This window comes from Molothrus aeneus, chromosome 4 (assembly GCF_037042795.1).
Source record: "Molothrus aeneus isolate 106 chromosome 4, BPBGC_Maene_1.0, whole genome shotgun sequence".
Classification (NCBI taxonomy): Eukaryota; Metazoa; Chordata; class Aves; order Passeriformes; family Icteridae; genus Molothrus; species Molothrus aeneus.
This window is the reverse complement of record NC_089649.1, coordinates 15,876,283-15,899,400: the sequence shown is the minus strand read 5'-3', so window position 1 is coordinate 15,899,400 and position 23,118 is coordinate 15,876,283. Positions and strand designations below refer to the sequence as shown.

Sequence of the window (23,118 nt, the reverse complement as noted above, 5' to 3'; positions counted from 1 at the left end):
TAAAAGCTTTAAGGCATCATTTCTTTTTACTTATTCCATAGTCATTAATTTGAAAATGAGAGCAGAGATAATTAGATAGTGTGGCTACAGACCAAACTGAGATATTTCACATATATGACACTTTGTAGACAGGCCTTTTCAATTGTTCCTTGGCTTGCTATAAAGCTGCAACCTTGCTTCTTGCAAGGTAACCTTGCTAGCATACACACACACACAAAAAAAAAAATTTAAAATTCAGTATTATTAAATGAAATATCTACCTGAGAGCTTCATGAGAAGCTCAGATGCTGCCTTGACTGACATGTCCTGCCTCATCACATTTGCCTGTGCTTCTTGTGGCTTGAGTTTCTCTTCAGGGACATTTGGAGCTGAGGCTTCAGACTCTTGGCTGAACACGTAGCTGGGCTGAGACACAGCTGAACTTCCAGCTTCTTCATCCTTAGGCTCCTCTTTCACTTTAAAATTAGGAGTCAAGGGCTCTTTTTGATTTGCAGCTGTTAAGAGAAGGAAAGAAGTGAGACTTAGTGCAATACATAATCCTGGAACAGCTAGTAACATGGAAAAACCATAACCTGAGAAATGCTAGAGGCAGGTACAGGCAGCAGACACATCCAACTGTGCTCAAAGATGCCTCAAGGGACAAACACACTTCTGCACCTTTTCTACAAAGGGGCAGTTTTGAAACACAACAACTGCAGTACCAAAGCTCAGAAGAACATTCTCTCACTTGTTTCCCCCTACTCCTCCTAAAAGCTCCTCCCTTGTCATTGGTTTGTAGGTTTTCTACAGGCTTGGTGGAAGTTTAAAACATTTCACCTAAGGGAAAATTTGGCAAAGCCCATGGGTATGACATACTAAGGTTTTAATGCATGGAAGAGAGGCAAGATATGAAGAGTAGGAAGATAGAAAATATAAGAGGGGAGTAAAAGGGAAAAGATAGCGAATTCTTAGGTCCTAAAAGTTGCTGCATTAAGAAGAGAACTAAGGGATTGTCAGAAGAGAGGTCTGCACTGTTCCAAGCTCTAAATCCATAAAAAAAAAGTAAGTTTAAAATATTCCTTTTGAATACTCCTCCTAAGCAGCTGTACAGCCTCAGAGGAGGGTAAGGAGACTTTGGGGAGCTCCTTAAGATCTACACACTGAGCAATGCTTGGAGGGACTTTCTGATACCTCTTGACAGCAGCAGAACCTCTGCACAGTGTTTGGTCAAAAGGATAAAACCAGAACAGCTCTTAGACAATACTTCCATGCCCAGCCAACAGAAATTCATGGGCAGAGGCATGACAAGCAGAAGCAAAAGAAGTTACATTATTCTTCAAGTAAATCTTCTAATATTTTTTTTAAATTTAAGTATGAAGAGATAGTTCTCTCCCTGTCTCTTCGTGACCTTTTCTTGGCCAAAATGTCACTTTAAATTCCCAGTAACACACAGCAGATGATTTGTTGAGTGCCTTTAACTTTAGCAAGTTTACATTTTTCCCACTGCTCTAAACTTCTGTCTCCACAAACACAAAAGACAAAATCTGGCAACATTCACCTACTTAAACCCTTGGTCTACTTTCTCCTCCAATTCAGCTTCTTACCTACTCTCAGTTTCCTCACTTTTTTGTCTTATTTCCTCAGACACTCTCCTTCTCAGCAACTCCCCCAAAACTCCTAGAGAACCCAAATTCCTGCATCCTACCATGAAGTGCTCACCATCTCCCAGATACCTGAACTCTAAAATATGGGGTACAATTTGGCAATTGTACCCCATGTGATGAGCACTTCATCATTATCAGAATGAAACACTTACATTTGCTACTCTGAGCCTTTCATTTCCACACAGCTCAAATCTTTTATGTTTGTCTTTGGGGGTGTGCTAATGATTTTTAAAGCTACTGCATTACCCTGTAACACACCACATCTTTCCAATCTATATTTCAGAGTTGTTTGATTTTCCTCCTTGTTGCTGGGCAAGCCATTACCAAAGAACTGGATTAAAGCAATTGGTATAAAGAGTGCACACAAAAGCAATGTGCTCATATACATTAGTTCTAGTCACTTCAGGAATTACATTACCTTATATCTGGAATTTTTAACATACCCTATAGGAGCTTTTACCAGCATTAGGAATTGCTTTTGCATTTTTTATTTTTTAAAGAAGAGTAAAAGCAAAAATATGAAACATTAAAACATGCTTTAAACCATAAAAATACAAGTTAGAGCTCTCAAGCCAAATCTTAACTTTACTAAGGTACTAACAAAAAAATTCCATCTATCTTCTTTATCCTGGCCTCAGTCTATTCTGGGGTTTGACCTGGGGTGATGAATGGTCACAAAAACAGAGACCCAAACCTTCTCTGCTGAATTACCTACTACTGTCCTTTGCTTTTAAAACATGCCACTCCAGCTGCTATGCTGATATGAAAAATACCTCCACCAGGATCTGAGTGCAACTGAGAGTGAGCAGTCTGCCTCAACTTTCAGAGAACACTGGGGAAAGAAAAGGTCTTTTGAATTTATTAATTTCAAAAAGGTTCTAATTCAAATTTGTCCCAGAAAATAAAGGAAGCATGAGTCTGAGTGAAGAGGTAAAGATGACCCACTGAGAACAACCATTAACCTGTGGACCCAGCCTTGTCTCTGCCATCAACCAGGGCAGAAAATGAGCCAGGCAGAGCAAGCACTACAGGCTGGGTGAGCCTACTCTTCCACCACTTAAAATAGAGGTGATATTAAACTTGCATAGGTCAGCGTAAGTTTGCAACCATATGCCATGGCAAAAACATCCATAAACAAACAGAATGGAACAGAATTCAGATAGTATCACAGACTTAAGCAAGGTACTGATTACAAGAGTTAAGTGCTATAGTATGCAGTGACAGATGCTTATTGCATTACCTTACCACAAGAAAAAAGATCAAAAGGAATGTTTTTGGAAGTAATTAGCATTTTTTAAACCCTCTTATCACCAAGTCAAAAGTCAGCAGCCAATGTGACCCAGTCTAAGGGTGGGTGTAAGGTGGTGCCTCAATGCTCTTCATCCCAGGGTATCCTCAAACCCTACTAAGATGAAGACAAGTTCTAATAGCTCAGAGGACCAAAATTTCAAGGTAGATCATGCCAGAGTTTAAAGAGTTTAGTGATAGTCCAGTTCTTGGCCCTTCAATTCGGGAAGAACATTGAGGTGCTGGAGTGAGTCTAGAGAAGGGCAACAGAGCTGGTGAAGGGTCTGGAGCACAAGTTTTATGAGAAGTGGCTGAGGAAACTGGGGGTGTTTACCCTGGAGAAAAGAAGGCTTGGGGGCTACTATCACATCACAATTCCCTGAAAGGAGGCTGTAGCCATGTGGAGGTAAGACTCTTGTCCCAGAGAGCCAGTGACAGGATAAGAAGAAATAGCTCCAAGCTGCACCAAGGGAAGTTTAAGTTGGACGTCAGGAAGAATTTCTTCCAGAAAGGTTGGTGAGACATTGGAATGGGCTGCCCAGGGAGGTGGTGGAGTCACTTCCCTGGAGGTGTTTAAGGGAAGACTGGACATGGCACTCAGTGCTGTGGCCTGGCTGACAAGGGGGTGTTTGGTCATGCATTGGACTCGATGATCTCAGAGGTCTTTTCCAACCTGACTGATCCCATGAAGTGAAAGATCCAGAATGAATCAAGTCTCCCTCCTTTCCCCAGCACACCTTTCCCTTTCTGTCCCTACCCCACATGTGATCCCTCCTGCAGTGACAGCAGGTGCTGCTAGGAGCTACTGCCTCCTCACACTTCTGAGCCATCATCCAGGGTAACAATGATAAACAAAACCGTGTTGATAACAAATCTACCAGCACAGCATCAGACATAATCTAAATGAGCTCTTCATGAGATATTAATACTCTGTGTGTTTACAATACTTCACCAATGAGAAAAATAAAACATAGTCAGGGTGCCCCAACCTGGAGGAAGCCCTGAAGGTGTGCCTTTGGCAGTATTACAAGAAGGAAAAGAATCCCAGACTGTTGTTCTTACCCATGCCACTGATTCTGCCTACTCTACCTGCTTTGTTTTGGACAGAAGAGGGAATTAATAAATAAGGAAAGAAATAGAGTCCTATTTCTTTAATTAACTGGCAGCACATTCCTTGAACTGATGATGTGTTCTAAAAACCAAATATTTAAATTGTAGATAAATCACAAAAATAGAAGAGTTATTTGCCTCATTTTTCTTCCCCCAGAAAATAAAAACAAAATCAGAAAACTACTGGGTCAGTTTCAAGTCAATTGCTATAATTAATAGGGTTTTTACTCTTTCTTGAAATATACTAAAGCAGATTCTAATGTAAATGAAGCCTAAAACAGAAGGACAAATGAAAAAGGGCAGGTTGTCTCTATCATCAGATCCATACATAAAAGCTAGAGGGGGGGAAAAAAATCCACAACAGAAAAAATACCCCCTAAACAATAAAAGTCCCCACCACTCTTGTCTCTGTCCCATCTTGAATCCACAACTATGGACAAAATTCCTAACACATGGGGAATAGCAGGCGTTATGCATCCACCAGTCATTTTAGGGAAAACAATAAACAGATGTAAGAAAAAAATATTGCAAGTAAGGGAAATAAAATTTTACTATGACCAGTTTTTAAAAATCCCATGACTGAGGAATCCTTAAAAAAAATTAGAACTAGACAAGAATTAAAAAGAATAAGTTGAATGTTATTAAAGTATATTTGAACGACAAAATTATTACTCTCCAGAAGGAAGAGTATCTTCTATCTACATACAAAAATAGATACACACACATATCCTAATTTGTATTTAATTTACATTCATTCTGAACAGCAGTGAGAACAGAATGAAGGATGTGTTGTCTGCACACTGAATAAAAAAACCCCAGCAATTTAATTTTGAAATACGCAACGAGGAAACAAAACAAACCCACAGAGCAAATGAAACCAACAGGCAGGAATCTCTCAAGCACAGTGGATAATGCTCCATTTGTTCTATTCCATATCCAGAAAAAACACAGATCAAAGAATATTCCAGACTGCTGATTTTTATCTTCCTGGCAACTGGAACCATTTGAGCCATTTGGCAAAAATAGATGATGAAAGTTATAGCACTTTCCTGAAACTGCCAAATGCCACAAGAAAAGCTTTGGGCATCTGCCACTAATCTGAAACACTCTGGTAGAAGCTGCTAACTCCATCGGTCCACTTAAGAGGATTTCTAAATGCTCAAAATGTTTGTGACTGAAAGAGGAAAAATGGGCTGATTACTTCCAAGCCAAGCTCAGTGTTACAAGTCACAATCAGCAAGAAGCTGGTCACTGCTCCATCAGTCTGAGAGAAAACATGAAGAAAAAACCAAATCCACAACAAAAATTCTGCCACTAAAAAAGGCCATGAGAAACAGCATCCATAGAGTCTGGGTTGAAAGGAACTATGATGAAATTTCCATCCCAGACAGTAAGCTCTAAGCTGTGGTGGTTAAAATGAACCAAGAGCCTATGACAGATCAGTTCTGCTGTATTTGGAGGACACAGTCCCATGACAGTGGGCATCACATCACCCTGAAGGCAGCTGTGGTCAATAAAGGGTGTGACTTGAGTCATCTACTATTTTATTCTCAAGCAGTTGAAATGTCCAGGTAGGAATTACCATTCTGCATGGAGACCATGGCTTATATTTGATAACATTCAAGAACTGGAAAGAGGCACAAACACTGCAGAAGCAGCCTCCAGTGAGCTAATTGCTTTGCAAGAAAAATCTATGGTTTTGGAACCTGTTGGAGAACCTCCAGACTAAAATCCAATTGGGCTGAAAAATTATGTTCACCTGATTAAACACAGAGGCTGCATGCACAGTAAGTGGCCCAAAAGGTGAAATACTGTTCTTCTGGCAGGACATTCTAGCTGGTCTAGCATTTCCTTTCAGTGCCTCTTGCCCTGGAGTATTAATATGTCCCAGAGCACTTCATGCTACCTAACCCTCCTAGGAATTCTCAGTCAATTACACCTGAATTTTAAAGCTCTCTACTCTGCCCTAACTAACCCATGGAGCTTTAAGGGACAGAATGGGCATTACCAATGAAAAAGCTACTTGTGGCTCAAGAGTGCTCAGCATGACAATATTTCTTTTTATCAAAACAGTGCAATGGCAGAATAGACAACCACAAATATGATGATGCCATGACTTGACACCCCTGAGCTTCAGGAGGTCACTCAAAATATGAGGTCTTCCAAACCATATTGGTTAAGTACATTAAAAACTGCAAGCCTAGGTTAAGAAAGGCCAGCTAAGTAAACTGATCTTCTTTAAAGCTGCTCTGTGTTTACAAAGCTGGAGTAAAGCACAATGAGACATAGCAAAGGAGAATGACCAGTTCAGCTACTGCTCCCTCAAAATCTCCCAAGTTCTAGTCCAAGTGGAATGAAGGAATCAGGCAAATTGCTGAGGCAGGAGCAGAACCACATATCCCTCCTGACACCCCAAGATTCTGCTGCTCAACCAAAGTCCCACAGGGTAAACTAGGCTGTAGCATCTGCTATGAACATTTCCTCCTTTCCAGGTGAAAACCAAAACAGCAGCAGAACAGGTAAGATTGCAAGGACACTGGAAAAAAGAGAAGAAGCAGTGAAAAGAGCAAGAAGGAATTTATTGCTGATAAGAAAGAACTACTTGCAATATCGGAATGTCTTCTCTCTACAAAGGAGCAAATACAGGGGAGAGAAATATCACCAGACTGGCCTTTATATTTGTTTAACAAAACAAAAAACAAAACAAACAATCAGAGATGATTGAACTAACAGTGTTTTCAAATCCCATTTTGGATAGATGAGAGAGAAAGGCTCATGAGCTCGGACTTCTGCCCAGAGTAATGGTGTATTCAGGGAAACAAAAGAGCCATTAGCCTAGTCCAGTCCTATACTCCTAATGTAAGAGTTTGTGTAGGCATTAAAATGAAATTGTAAGCACAGATCTGGTCCAGAATTATATTGCTGGCTTCTTTTAAGTTGTATTGGACTGAGTACACACAAAGAAAAGGTTTGTTATTCTGCATTTTAAATTGCTGGATTAGAACAGAGACTACACTGCTCTATCTTGCTAAATTCTACATGTTCCTTCAAGATGTAAAACACAACGGTGTGATTTTAAGGATGTTGGGAAATTGTGGATGCAAGACTAGAAATTGCTGAAAAGAGCTTATAAGGGTGATGATGTATCAGTAGCAAAGATTAGAACAAGATTTCATTTGCCCAAGTTTTAAGTAGATGTGCTATTGCATATCAGAATTTTACTTCAAATTAAAGGTCTATATGGAAACTAGGAAAATGGGAATCTGGAGAGACTTCAAAGAGAGAACTTGATGACATCAGGGGTATTTACACTGACAGCAGCATTATGGAATTCACAGTATTTTTAAATTAAGGACGTGGCTCAATAATTGCCAGTCCTGTGCACTTACATATTCTAATTTAAATTTTACATTCTGACATAAACTAAGACTCCCAAACATAGACAGCCTGGTCTTTTCTTTGGAACTTGCTACTCAAATACATAAATTATGGCAATTAAATGGGATAGGATTTTATTTTATTAAAAATAACTGTTTGAAGAGTTCAAGCCAGCCAGTTCAGCACAGTCAGTGGCAAATGATAAAACATTTCAAATTACTTGTATTACCTTTAAGGAACATGGTAATTTTCAAGAGCCAAACAGAACAAATAATCTAAATTATTAGTTAGCTTTTCTACTAATATGCTGTATGTAGCTGTCTGATGATTTACTCTCTCATTATTCCATTAATGGAATCAGCTAATAAAACACGAATGAAAAGCCCAAATATTTTGGACAGTCACCAAAGTCCCATGGTGGCTTTATTTCCCAAAATAAAGACTTGACTCCTCACATGACAGTGACAGCAGATATGACAAACTGACAGAAAGCAGTTTCTAATTGGTTTCACACGGCCACGCCAAACCCTCAGCATGTTAGCTTCTTCCTCCTGTCTTCTTTTAGGATTTTCCATGTAAGTAACTTGGGGAACATAAAAAGAACAGCAGAGGCAGGGCACACTTGATACCATTCCACAAGATGAAGAGACCTGCTTGCTGGAGCAATGCACTTGTTTAAACCCAGAGAGGTGGGGGAGAGAGGCCAGCAATGAAGGATGTGTACCAATTACTGTTTCCACACAGAACCCCATGGAGAGCAATAGTGCAAGAATCCCATTCATTTTGTTGGGATTCATTTATTTCCAAATGTTAAAAGTTACTGCAGCACATAACGTAGGCACAGTAATAACATCACTAGGGTACACTGGCCATTGTAGTTTGGATCATTGTGAAAGAAATTTTTATTGGGGAAAAAAAAAAGCTCAAGCCTGAAAAGTGGGTGGAAGGACACCAGTATTTAAAGAGATGTGTTGCATAATGTCTGCCACTGAAGCCTTTGAAACAGGAAAATCAAATACTCTTTAAATTAAGATATGAATGCTGTTATAAAGTTTCAACATGGAATTAATGGACTGGGGGAAGAAAACATTCTGACAAAGCACTGCTGCAGCAAAATACTGGAAACATTGAAAGTGTACAAGCAGACCTACTGAAATCAGAGGGGCAAGATTTGAAGGTAAAAACATGCCCGTGCTTAAATATTTCATGCATTGAGTATCTGCTAATTGTCTTTACAAAAAACTCTGAATAAAGTTTCAGAGAACGCTTTTAAATTTCTTGTCAATTTAAAATCCTCTTCCACCTTAAACTAGGACTTAGAGAATTGAATCTAGGAAAAAAAAAATCAAGATTTGTTCTGAGTTTTAGATTTACATTTGGAGATTTGTGTTATGCTTTATTTCATAAAACACATAACTAAAGATCTTTCTGGCAAGCAATGGCACAGAATTGGGCATGAAGTGGTCTTGAAAAGGTCACCCACACCAGTATTTCTCAATCTCTTTAAATCTAAAGCTCCCCTGAGCCCTTCTAAAAAAACCCTGAATGGCTGTTTTGGGCAGTGTCACCATGATTCATCTCTGGCCCACTCCAAATCAGGTCTAAACTTCAAACATCTGTAAATTTCCCCCCAATTTGCATCTCTGCATCTTGCTGTTTGTTTTTATTCAGACAACATTTCTTGCCACTGCTTATGACATCCTATGGTCCACTGATAGAGATACACAGATTTAGTCCATCTTACTGCTTCCTATGTGACCAGCCACACCTGACAGGCAGCTGTTTGTACATTTCCCCAGGGGCAGAGATGCCACAATCTCTCCAGCCAAACTATCCTAGAGTATAACTACCTCAGCTTGGGAAACATTTTCCTAATATGAACTTAAACCTTACAGCAAAACAATCCTTTTACCTTTTGTCCTAATGACAATGATTTTATGATTATTTACTCTAATCTCCACTCTCCTGGAAACTGTGCTAAGGCACATGGAAAACAAAGAAGTGGTTGGAGACAGCCAACGTGGATTCATCAGGGCCAAATCATGCCTGACAAATTTGGTGGCTTTTTGTGGTGGAGCCACAGCACTGGTGGACAGGGGCAGAGAAGACTTGTGTGAAGCATTTGACACTGTCACATGTGACACCCTTGTCTCTAAACTGGAGAGACATGGATATGATGGATGGACTTCAGCAGGTTTCCCGTGAAACTGGAGGTATACAGATTGACACCAAGCAAGAAGAGGAACAATAAACATTGGCAAGCAAAAAGAAATGTTCATTTAGAAGATCAATATTCAATAAGAATAAATGCCAATTTCTAAAAGTTGATGTATCTATCTACTGCTTCTTTCCTAGCCACAAGGCCTGTCAGAGAAGAAAATTAGATTGTTTTGACATAATTTGGTCTCGGAAAATCTGTGTTGGCTGTTAAATTTGGCATATACAATTTGAGATGTCAAAAGATTTAGATCATTGGAAAGGTAGGGCAAATAATTGAAGCTCTGATGGGCCTAACAAGACTGTTGTAATAAAGAAATCACTCAAAGGAACTTCATTCAGCAGAGCTGAACCATCAGAACTGCAGCTAATACTCAGCCAACTTGCTAAAAGAGAATTACTTCTACTCTAAATTTATGCACTCTGTATAGAGGAAAGCGTGAACCAAATGTATGTAACACAACATAAATCTCAGAAGAAAAGAAATTCCCTTCATTCTGACATTGCTCTTCCTGCGCAGCAAACTTGGTGACTGGCAGTACATTTTAATCCAAATATGCACACATACAAAATTACAGATACATCTTGCTCCCCCAGCGACTTTATAACATGTTGCTAGGTAACAGTGCATACAAGTCAGGTTTCAAGACCTTTAGTAAGTCACCATAAAATAACTGCATAGGCCTTTTGCATGAATAATGTACATTTGTATCCTTTCTCTGATGCCAATAGAGCAGACACTGAAAACATGACCGTCTGCCAAACTGTGAACAGCTTCCCATCAACTGCTACATGAAAAGCCACACACCAAAATTGTTGCATCTTCTCTCAGCTTTCAGGCTTTCTCCCCTTCTCCTGCACTCTGCTCTCATTCCTGCTCCATGCAGCCATCAGGAGCAGCACCCTCCCCAGGCCAGCCTTGCTGATGTGCAGAGCCTCTTTGTGCTCAGCAGCCCGGATTTAAGATCGACATCGGCACAACAACATGTGGGGGACAGCTGTTGGACAGGGTCAGATGGATTGCATATCAAGCCCAAATTTGAAACTCAACTAAAGAAATGTACAAGCAAATCCAAACAGACTCACCCTGTCCACTTTTTATCAGTCAGAATAATCATTTATATTGACAGATTATTTAATATTTTATTCAGGGGGAGGTTCTGTGGCTTCTTCCAACCAACACACCATGCCATTTGTGCCAGCCCAATTCCCCTCCTGCTTGCCCTCAGCTGTTTTCTCTTTTCCTGGCTGGCTCCATGAAGCCTCAGTCTTGATTTCTTGTATTAACCCATTCTACTCAATTCCTCACAGAACTGTGATCCCAGAGGTATAAAGATCTGGGAAGATGAGGAAAGAAAGATTTTCCTAAACAAATGGCTATGGCTCCACCAAGGCTGGGCATTAAGACAGAACTAACTCCTTTGTTTATCTGTCAATAAAATTTGTTCAGATACAACTTACTTTCCATTTAAAGGAGAAAGTTGACTAATTATTTTCTGTTGTAAAGGTTTTCTTCTATCTCCAAAGCCTAAAATGTCCCATGGGGACTGAGATCTCCTTGTGAAACAGAAGCTCCTTGAGTGACATTTCTCCCGACTTCTTTCTTTTCAAAAAATTCAAGGCCAATTTCAAAAACGTTTGGCATAGAACACCTTCCCAGCATATCAACTGTTCTGAAGTAGTCAGTCAAATCAATAAAAGAGCACATAAAATATAACAGATCCACCCTAAACACATCCTACACTTCACTCTAACACATGAATATCATTCTTACAGCAATATTCTGACAGTGAAAAAGCTCTAAACACGTTTGGCATTAGATATGGATTTCAATCACAATAATAATAATAATTATTATTATTATTTTTAAAAGTTGTACATTAATCTCTAGGACTACTGTTCCTTTAAAAGTGTTAGCAACAAAGCCCAAAAGCAGCAACATTCACACTTCCCATGCATTTACTACATAGGCCTCAAATACTACTTGGAAAGGAAGGTGACCAATACTTTACTGGTCCTTTTTAACACAGGGGTAAAGGCAGAAAACTTAAAAACTGAATTTTTGAACATGCTGGGCACTTGGGTGACCCTCAGTGATTTCAAACTGGAACTTCAGCATGCCTGGAAAATGCATCACAATAGATTTGCCAAGGTAAATGCTAATGAACATGAAAGCCTGGATAAACATTTCTCACTCCTAATCCCAGCAATTAAACAGCAAAACCCCTCTCTCCTCTCACTGTTTCCCTTCTGCCCTTCACCATACACCTCTGCTACCAACAGAAACAAGAAATTATAAGTTAAGAAGCTACAATGTTTTGCTCCTAGCAATTCCTCGACTTAGTAAAACCAAGACAAAGTGTCTCCTAGCCCATGAAAGAGCAGCCAGTGCTGCTGCTCAATTACCTGACAGCTTCATAAGAAAATCTGATGCCATCTTGACGGAGATGTCTTGGCTGAATAGCGCTGATGCTGTATTGGCCACGAAGTCAGAGGAGTCTTTCAGCTTTGTGTTGTTTGGGGCTCTGTCAACAGTGCTAAGAGCAAAAGGTGCAGCTGGGGCGCCAGTGTCGTCTTTGGGCTCTTCTTTCACCAGCAAAGGTGGAACGCCCCCAGCAGGCTGCCCAGCCACATCGGGTGTTTTGGAGACAGATGCTGATCCCGAGAGCTCAGGCCCCGCTCCTTCCCTCTGTGCTCCTGGGCAGGAGTCACTGTTTAGCTGTGGTGACCCCTTCACCTCACTTTCTGGTATTTCCTCCTTCACTTTAGACTCTGTCCTGAGGAAATGCTGGTGGCAGCGCATGTGGAGTTTCAGGCTGAAGTGGCGGGAGGAGGTAAAAGGGCACAGCTGGCATTGGAAGGTCTCACCTCTGTCTTGGTGCTGATGAACCTGGTTCAAGAGGGGAAAGACAAAAGCTTGTATTAAGCCAAGCAGATTAATAGAATTGCAGAAATCTCAACTCTGTTTCTCATACTGTTTGGAAAAAAAAAAAAAAGGAAAATATTAACTGAGTGAACTCTTCATTCTGAGCACTGGGAAAGTGGTCAGACCCCAAGAACAGTAGGATTCTTTCACACAAGTCAAAGAACTTAAGCATCGGACTCAAGTGAAAACAACAACAACAACAACAAAAACCAAAAAAACAAAACAAAAACCAAAAAACCAAAAAAACAAAAAAAAAAAGAAAAAAAGAAAAAGTCAGGAACATCTGTTTCTGCAGCTTGGAAATGATGATGTCTGCTTTGGATCAAACAGTCCTTACAATCAGATCCTGATGACCTGTCAGTGCATAAAGATTTCCAAGCTATAACTAATAGCTTTCTTGATTAAAAAACAAACATCACTCTGTGCAACCTAACTAATAAAAATTGTTCAGAGCAGCTAAAAAAACCCCAACCAACACAGCAAAGTCCATCATTGATTTATGTATCATTAAAGTAAAAACACAGCACCTGACAATACCAAGGAGCTATTGAAACAGTTTGCTGCAAATTAATTCTACCAGAAAATAAACAGCTCTTTTATGATACAATAGAAACATGAGAGATGGTGTCTGCCATTTATTCCAGTTTATCAGTCAATTAAGGATCACAGTTAATCTTACTGGCCTCATATTTGGACTGCAGGCTCTTTGTCATGGAGCCTGCATGCTCCAGTGTGTATGCAATGCCTGCCATCCCCAGGCTCCATCCCGATTACCTTTAGAGGGAACTCCATCCATCCATGCAAAATGGCTCACATATTACATGAACAGACACACTCATTAAACTATATAAGCTACAGACATATAATTATACAATTTCTTGCTTCATACAGTACTCATTAAAGAGAAGGAGCAACTGAGCCCAGCATAATAGCAGCAAGGCTGTTGAAAAATCTTTTCGCTGTGGCTTCACAAATAAATTTTAAATCCTGACAGCAGCACTCCTGCAGGCTACTCCCTGCAAAAAGGCTGGCAAACACATACATTTGTTCCTTACTAATGGATGAACATGTGATCAGGACACACTGGCACCAGCTGAGCTCCACACATTCGCTTTCACTTGTAACTCAAGTTGGTTGGAAACATTTCAGTGAGACAGATTTTTGTTGGAAAATGGCAATTTGTTGAATGCAAAATATTTCACCTGAAACATGGAGAGGTTTGATGAACTCTTGGCAAACAAGGTGTGATTCCCTTACCCTACTGCGTAGACACTCTTCCTTCCCCCTGCTCCCTGGGCTTGGCTCAGAGGAAACCAGCTGTGCCAGGGATCTAGGGTTTGCTGCTACAGCCTGGGAGTCCAAAAGCCCTGAGGGCTGCAGATCTACACAAGGGAGCGTGGAAAACCTAGCTTTAGCTAAGGCTTTCAGCACTTTCCAGTCTCCTGCAGAGCTGAGATCCAGATCCTGAGGGTCCTGGTGCAGACACCACAGTGCTCCAGGGTAACAGCAGAATTTCCCAAGCAAGGCTCTCCAGAATTCAGGCTGGAGTTACACATAGTGCTAGACTTGGCCTGATTAATTTCCTATATTGTAAGAGGAACTCAGTCACAAGCTCAGGTCCAGGATTTCCAGTTCTACACAAGCCCTCAACTCAGGTCAGCTGAAATGTGAAGCTGGGCAATGTCCTGCTTTTCATACTTTTTGCATTCAGTGAAGACACATTTCACCAGTGCTGTGTAACTTTTCATTCAGTGGTTCTTTGGTGGCTCTGGAGGTGCCAGACAGATAGCAAGAGAGAATTTCTCTTGGCCAGAATGACATTCTCAATACTGTCTAAGCATGACATTTACAGACAAAGCAATTCTGCAATCCTATAATTGCACCTGACAAAGACAAAAAGAAAAAAACCCAAAAAAGCTAGTGCTAACCTAACACATATTTAAAGCAACCTTGCAGAAGAATAGCAGCACAATAAATTCTAAATATTAGCAGGTTACAATGAAAATGCCAACCAGATTGCCTGTGTGCACTAGTGGAGACAGGATGGTCTGTGAGCACAGCAGTGTGTGAGCACTCTCCACAGAGAACACCGAGATGTACTCAGGGCAGCAAGCACCCTCACCATGGCAACTTTATCTCTTACACCCACAGATTCTGTGTGCCAGGGCTTCTCCCCAGGGTCCCCTTCAATCAGCATTTCCCTGCCTATGTGTTTAACCACATCTTCCAGAGTTCCTTATCACAGCATCAATCCCATGCCTTCAGAAGGCTGTTCCTGCAGCAGCAGGTGACAGAGCCTGGGTGGGAGCCCACCTCCTCTCCCCAGGACTAGGGCATGCCACCTCTGCAATATCTTTTGAGAATGGAAGAAAATAAGAGCCCCTGACTCATTAGATTTTTTTTCTCCTGCCCAAAAACAGTGACTTCATCATCAATGGATTTCTCATAAAATAAAGAGCATTTCTAACTCACAGCCAAGGAATGACAGAGTTCAAACCCAAAATATTTGAGTATTGAAAGGAAAAATTTTAGACCAAGGAAAAATGAAAAAAAACATTAAGCCAAAGATTTAGCCCGCCAATATCCAGAGCCTGTTCCCACCAGAAGATTTTAAATTTTATTTTAAAAAATAAATAGAATTAATTTAAAAATTTGAACACTAAAGCTAAGCTAAATCCCTCTAAAGGAAAATCTATCCCTTATTTTCTCATTCAGCAGCAGTTAAAAGAGCCAAGAATTGCCATTCTTTGCCATTTGGGGGAAAGAGTCAAGGCAGCAAGTACTTGCTGCAGAATGAAATACAAGAAACCCCGTAGAGCTACACAGAAAGCCACAGGGGAGATTTAGGCCACGCAATATTACAGTCCAAAAAGCTGCCTGCTCCCTCCATGAGGCAGAGAATGGCTCTTATACTGTGCAAATGCTACCCAAACCATCAGATGTCTTCTTTAGACTCCAACAGGCTCTCCCTGCAAGAACCACAGGCAGGAGGAGACAAGAGTGCAGCTGGCAGGTTTTCCCCAAAGTGCCAGCCTGAGCCCAGCTGCTGCCAGATTTGGATCTCTCTGAATTACACTGCAACAAACCACAGTGCACAACCTGCTCATACACAATGCTTCTTTCAAAATCCCATAAAACTGCTGTTTGACTTATGCCAGAACCACTTAAGGGCTTCTGGCTTCAGAGTTTATTTCCTTTAACCAGGGATGTTCTCCTTGACTGGGCAAAGGACTTGTATCCTCTTGATGCTAACCTGCAGCCTGCCCAGTCTCAAATGATATTTTGTGGTTCTGCAGTTTTTCAGTGTGTGCTTGCTATGACACTTGCAGTAATTTTCAACAGAATTAGTGTCCTTACAAACTTTAGGTTTTGTTTGAGGACTTGGGTACAAGTTCTCTTGGTCAAAATTTTAAATTTTTGTTTCTCTCAGTTTCTTTTGCTGCCTCCTCATTCTCAGATTACAAGAAAGAAAAAAAGAGGCCATTCAGTTCATTTTCTCTATCAAGCATTGTTCTGATCACACCTCTCTCACCCTCCTGGCAGTCCCATTCTTTTCAGCTCCTTTCTTCAAAGGCAGTCCTTTCTTGCCATCCCATTAATAATTTTCACTACCAGCTTTTAAAATCCCTTCTATTTCTCATGTCTTTTCTAATGCAGTGACCAGAAGTGGCAGCATACCATATGCTAATAGTAACATTGTTACATTTTCAGTGTTATTTCTGTTTTATTCTCCAGACACTAAAATATCTAATGTGCTTTTTAACCACTGCTGTGCATGCCAAGAAAAGGTTTTCATTGAACTGTCTATAACAATATCCAGATATTTTTCCTGAGCAGTTACAGTTCATTATATCCAACAGGCAGGTGCATTATTAGACTCTGGTTTCCAAGGTACAGTACGTTCTATTTGTCAACAATAACTTCATTTGCCCCCCTTGTTTATCAGGCAGCCAGCCTCCTTTAGTTTCCTTTCAAGCTTTGCCTTTTTTAATCTCAATTCATGCACATAAGGTTGCACCATCTATAATTCTCTTACCCACAGTCATCACTCTGTGTAGATCATATTTGCTAAAATATGCACAATTTCACTTTTAGTAATGGAACACCCCTCTGTTAGCCTTTTGTCGTGCTTAAAATTGCTAATTCCTTCCTACCCTTTGTTTTACTGTCTCTTGGTGAATTTCTAATTTGCCATAGTACATCACATTGCTTAATTTATTTGGCAGCTTCTCTGTGAGAAGCTTTGCCAAAGGCTTTTTTTATAGACCAAATAAATTTCAACTGATTTTAAAGTCCATGATTTTCCTGACATGCTCAAACCATCTTAGTAGAGGAACACATTATTTTCTTTTACAGAAACCACATGTTCCTATTGCATCACATCACTTGTATCAATGTGCTGCTTTTTCTGTTACTCTTGTTGTTTGGTTTTGGTTTTTTGGTTTTTTTGTGGACATTGTAACTTTCCTGGTATCATAAGCCACTTCTTAAGTCATCTTTTCATACTTATAAGCAACATCCCTGCTGATTTACCTGCCATAGAGATGTACCACAGTTACAAATACATCTGATCCCACCCAACAGGGTAAAACAGGAGTAGGGGTGAGGAAAAGGGTGATACAGGCACATCCTGCAATTTTGTGATGCTGCTGAGGTTGATCTTTTCCCTTCCCCTTCCCTAAAGCCAGGTAATGCTTTGCACAGACTCTGCTTTCTGGTTATGAGACACAGGCATTCACATTTCTTTTGTGGGATTATTTTAAAAATTGAGTACGCTTTTCATTTTAACATCTAGCATGTGCCCTCTGCTTTTTCATTTCTTGCTCTTTTCCAACAATTCCCTCATTTTTAGAATATTGCATTTTCAAAAGTTTAGTTCTGTGTTGCTAGTTTTGATCTGATCTTTCCCCTCAAGACAGATGTTATTCATATAGTATTTTCCTTTTTAAAGTATTTCCTTGCTTTGCTTGAAAACAAGGGGAGGGGGGGAAAGGCCTCTCTGCAGTGCTGGACTGGATTAGGTATTAAAAAAATATTTTTTGAAAAGATTTAAGGTCCTGTCTTATCCTTGTCTCATATGCAAAAAGAAAGATTAAAAGGGAGATACTTGAAGTCATTTGTGGTGCCTGTCTGAGACTCTGGGCACAGATTTTATGTGTTGAAAAGCTGTGCAAGTTTGCATTAGCTCCCCTCAGCTGCTGGAGAGGTCATGGAATCACAGGTGCCTCCCAGGGCTCTTCAAGTTTAACTTAAAAATAAATAAAACCCCCTCCTATAAGGCACATTCAACCTCCCTCTCCCAAGAGGTGAAGATGCTTTGAAAAGAACCAGTCCTATACTTCACCAAAATGGATTAGGAAAGCTTATACAGTTTTCTGGCACTAGCTGAGGAAGAAAGAAGAAAAAGCAAATCAGCAAGGGGAACTGAATACCTGGCCCCATTCCTCAGGACCTTTCCTGATTCCTGCTGTGATATCATTAATAGGCTCCCTAAGTGCAAGGCTGACTATGACCCTCTTCGTATCAGACAAGAACATCAATCTGGACCTCACTGAGATGGTTGCTCTTCACAAGCAGGAAAATCCTGTGGCTGAGCATCACATGACCTGCCTACCACTGCACTGAACCTTCCTGCTAAGCCTCATCTTCCTTCCCTCATTTTCTATCAAACCCTCATATTTCACCACATGTTCACAATGCCAAACTTCTTTTCCACTGCTACAACAGATAGCTCACCCATTCCTGCCTTGTGCCTATATAGCAGCACAAAGAACATTTATAGATATTGTTTTTGGCCATATGCTCCTCTTCCTCACTCCCCCTTCCAAGTGCTCAGCTAATATCCTGTTGCTTTCTTGGAACATAGCTGTATGATCTCACAGCCTATCTGTCCACCAATTGCTGAGGAAGATATGTGCATGATCCAAAGGCACCAATTGGCCAAAGTCTGACTGATGCTTGTGGTATTGCTCTGAGGAAAATGTAATCCCCATCAGGAAAAGCAGAAAAGCCTGACAACATCTTGCTGAATTACACCACAACTTTCCATTGCTTTCTGCAGAAGAAGTACATAGGATACTGTCTCTGGAAGAAAACATATTCCAACTGAACATATATTTTGAAAAACAGAGAGAAGGACTCAAGAATAATACTTGCTGCCTCCTTGGACAAGACCTCTCTCAGTTACCCATTCATTTTGTCCAGCTTCATTTTCAGTTCAGTGCTCTCAGCATCCCTGGAAACCATGCTGTGATACCAGAATCAGCTCCCTCCAGATTACTGGGAACAAAAGCCCAAACTTGTGGTTATGCATGCACTACAATTCGCCTCCAAAAAAAACCCTAATAAAATTCTGCACTACAACTATTTTTAGATTTTTATAAGGTGCCTGTCACTGTGGAGTCTAAACACAATATAACAATTATAGTTAACGCTCTGTGCCTTAAAAGGCAGGCTACTCAGCCCCCCTTGTTTGTTGTGTGTCTGTGTGGAAACTTTCCTTCTGTTTCCCTTCTTGCTCCTTTCATTTCCTCGCCTCCAGTTGTGAGCTGGCCCTGGCAAAGTGCCCTTAGTGGAAGAAAGTTTCATCCATGTGGTGGGTAGCACATGCAGATCTGAATATGGGTCAGGGCTGGAATCATTCCAGCTCTCTATTAAGTTTTTCTCCATAGCAGGGGACAGGACACCAAAAACATTGGCAATTTTGTGTTCTGGGTCAGTCACTTAGACATGTTACGACTATAATAAAATTACATATATATATGTATATATATATATACACACACACGTATATGTATATATGTATAAAATATATGTGTATATATTATACAGTATATAGTATATATATAAAAAAAATATAAAATATATAGGTATGGGTCATTAGCCAAAAGACACAGTAAGGAAGGCCCATATGGATACACACAGACCACTCATGAAAATGAAATCTCCAAATAAACAGTTTCAGTGGAGAATGTCTACAAAACCTAGGAAAAAAATAAATAAGGTGGTTCAAGCTCATGGCTATGTTGTCTAGGAGGATGCAAAAGCAGAATAATCAGATTTTGAGGACTGCAGCTGAACAAAACACATTTTGCCTCTTATCAATAGAGAAAAAACCCCCCATGAAAACCAAAGAGCAGCATAAACAAAGATTTTAAGGTGATTTACCTGCCCTTGGAAAAAAGCTTGGTTTGTTACAGCCAATCCTGGAATAAAAGTTGGCTTGTCATGAATGACAAAAAACAGCCCAGTACCTTAGATTTTTCAAACCCAAAAAGGCCACTCAGAACTATCTTCACCTGTAGGCACAGCTGACACATGGGGAGAAATGGGTGGAGAAGCAGAAGCAGCTCTACCTTCATGGGCTGCCTGCCAGAAAGCAGACAAGCCCAGGTAGCTCCCAAGGGATACTAAGACAATAAGAAACCAACACACCCAGCTGGCATAACCAGAACACTGCACCCCAAGTAGCTCCCAGCTGTACTGTACCATTTCTGGTGTGCATTCAGTCCATTTTGAATGCTGTTGGCTTATATATGTTCCAGGTTTTATAATATCATATACATATAGATTTAAAGGCAGCACTGTTTATAATGAGAAAAGAAATCTCATTTTTAAAAATTTTTAATCTTGTTATCAATTTATACTTCCACCAAAAGGAATTCCAATTATGTCTGACACTTTTGGACACAAGACTAACATGCCCCTTCCCCATTCACCTGCTTTGGTTTTGATGTGACAGAAAATAATTTTATTAATGGCTTAGTCAGTTAAGAAAAGTGTATGAAACTGTTTGAAACTAAGGTAAAATATTATCTCACAGATTGTTGTGCTTGTGATTCTTTGCATCTGTCTGTAAGACCAAAAAATAAATGCAAAAACCTGGTTTTATAAGACAATTGCTATCACCTCAAATAAGGGCAGCTCTGGCAGCAAAGATGCCCAAGTCCATCGTGACCTTTATGACTGGACTGCAGTCTCCAGATGGAGAAGACTTCAGACCATGCCTCCACAGTGAGGCTGAAGGTGGCTGTAATGTCTTGCATTGAGTCAAACAGGCCTGACTCTGACCTCAGGGGTTTCTAACTGAGCATTACCCAGTCATAGTCACAGTATCACCAAATAATTAACACTCCATGCTACTTGATTGTACAAGGAAGTACGTTTTAAGCAGATGCAGGCTCAGTTAATGAAAGCATTAATGTTGGGAGGGGAGCAGAAAAAAGCACAAGGGCCTCAGGAAGCCATCACTTTGAGAACACACAGAGATAGTGAAAAAGTCTCTGATTTTGTCCAACATCCTACCTGTGACCACCTGCAGAAATCACCATGCCAAAAAGGAAGGGATAGATCCTCAGCCTTCAAACAATATTTTTTGCCAGTAAGGCAGAAAAACGCAGAGAACAATTTTTTCTGCAGGGAACAATAGGGATGTCCTTTACAAAGCAGGGGACAACAACAGGTCTTTGCCAGGGAGTAGTGAGCTTCTAGGTGATGCACACTTCTGTGCAGGTTGTCAGCAGCTGACAACAAACAAACAAAAACCCCCACACTTTCTTTCCATGCTGTGTTCCCATCCTATCTATTCATCCTCTGCTTAGGTTGGCCATCTGTGCCCTTTAGTCAACATGCTACAGCAAGTCCTAAAAGAGAGAGCCATAAGCACTGAGCTGACTTGATAAGGATTAGCATGGACACTGAGGATGCCTGGGAATAGTGCAATGATCTACAGTATAAGTGTTAAGGAATGAGCCTTCAGACTATAGGGGGGTGATTTAAGACCTAGCAACAACTTAAACCATAGCGAGATCTGATGTTGTGACAAGAGGAATCAGAATAATTTGCACAGAAGGGAACAGCTTCTTGAGTGTAAGCAAGGCCATACTCTTGTCCAGTAAGCTCAGATTCTGCAATAGCATATTTGAAACCTGAACAGGCATTTCTGTTCCCCCTCACACCAGTCTGATCCCCTGTTACACACGTTCATCTAAAACAGACAAAATTGTAATTATAATAAAATATTGCACTATTATTATAAAACTCAACTGCATTAACAAGAGAAATGTTTTCACTTCAGCTTATCAATCAAAGGGCTAAGAGGACAGGTTCCATTTTAACTTCCTCAAGAATATTCTACAGCTTGCAACACTGAGCACTTTATGTTGCACCCATGTAGTACTTCAGCTAAGCAGACAATCAGTTTCTTCTTTTTTTCATATTTTTCTGTATCAACACAGATGTTGCTTCCTTCAGAAGGTCATTTTCAGCTTAAGCCCAAAACTCAGGCTGAGTTAAAAACACACTTTAAACTTGAAAACAAAATATTACAGTATGATCTGTCATTCATTTTGGTTTGGATGATTCACTCCTGAAATGCCCACAGTTAAAAGCTACAGCAAGAAAAAAGTTAAAACTGCAGGCCTGCCTGTAGAAAGTGATGGAGAGATCCCTACTAGAGCTGGCCAAGTTGGTTTGCCCGCTTACAGCGGGCATGCAGGGTTATCATCATGCACTGGCATCCTGGCAGTAGCACTGATAGGATTGTGTGGTGTCACATCCCAACCAGCATCCCTGCTTCTGGTGCTTCCAGCTCTGGAACTAAATCAGTCACACACAGCTTGTGCTGTACCAAATTGACATAAGCCAAGGCAGTTTCCACATTGCTTAAAATGGAAAGGCAAGCAATGGAATGAAGGTTATTTCTTTCTTTTTATGGCCTCTTTACTTAAGTACAGGCATCATTTGTAGTACAAATAGGGAAATTTGGTTCTTGCAAATGCAAATGAAATAGCTTTGTTGTACTATCAGTTTTTGACTAATGATTTGGGTATTTTGATTGTCAGTAAAGGTTTTCCTTACCTTCATGTGTGATTTGAGATTGTCCTTGCGTGCACAGCGGAAAGGACAGAGTGGGCACTGGTGGCTCTTCAAACCTGTGTGAATCACCATGTGCCGTTTCCAGTAACTCTTCCTCTTGATAACCAAACCACAGATGGGACACTGGAAAGGTTTTCCCCCTTCTTCTTCTGAGGCTTAGCAGGAAGAAAAAGAGAGGATCCTTTACAGCCACTTGTCAAATACTTTCCCCTTGTAAACATACTCAAGATGTATTTCTCAATGACTTCTCAAGTTTCATCTGTAGAGACATTGGTTAAACAACAACAGGTACTAGAAGCTTCCATTCCCCCCTGCATATACCTTTTCCCCTGGATCTAGTTATTATCCCTCTGAGAAAGGTCACCATAATTTATAAAGGTTAATGCTCCAAACTTCCTTTCAGTAATCAGTAGAGGATGCTCCTCTCTCTCACCTGGGTCCTAATGTTCCTTATAATTGAACTGCACCAAGATGAATGCCTCTCATAATCATCACTTTTCAGCTTCATTTCCTATCAAAGGCTGGTTGTAGCAGAGTATGGGCAATATGCATAACTGTTAAAAAAATGATCCATTTCTACATGTGATGGTTAGCCAGCAGGGAAGCAGGATATAAAGCATGGAAGAACCCACAACTTAACTGAAAAGCATGCTGGTATTGCATGGCTGATATATTTAACAC

General features: G+C 40.4%; 1 protein-coding gene across 2 annotated transcripts in view; it reads right to left on the bottom strand.

Moving 5' to 3' along the window:
* The window catches only part of ZNF827 (zinc finger protein 827), a 112,090-nt gene that overhangs the window by 47,095 nt on the left and 41,877 nt on the right, over window positions 1-23,118 (bottom strand). For both annotated transcript variants that reach the window (XM_066547979.1, XM_066547980.1), the window contains exons 3-5: window positions 22,420-22,592; window positions 12,042-12,525; window positions 261-494 (exon numbers count right to left, since the gene is read on the bottom strand). In XM_066547979.1, coding sequence (XP_066404076.1) covers window positions 261-494; window positions 12,042-12,525; window positions 22,420-22,592 — 891 coding nt within the window. The remainder of the gene's footprint in view (window positions 1-260; window positions 495-12,041; window positions 12,526-22,419; window positions 22,593-23,118) is intronic.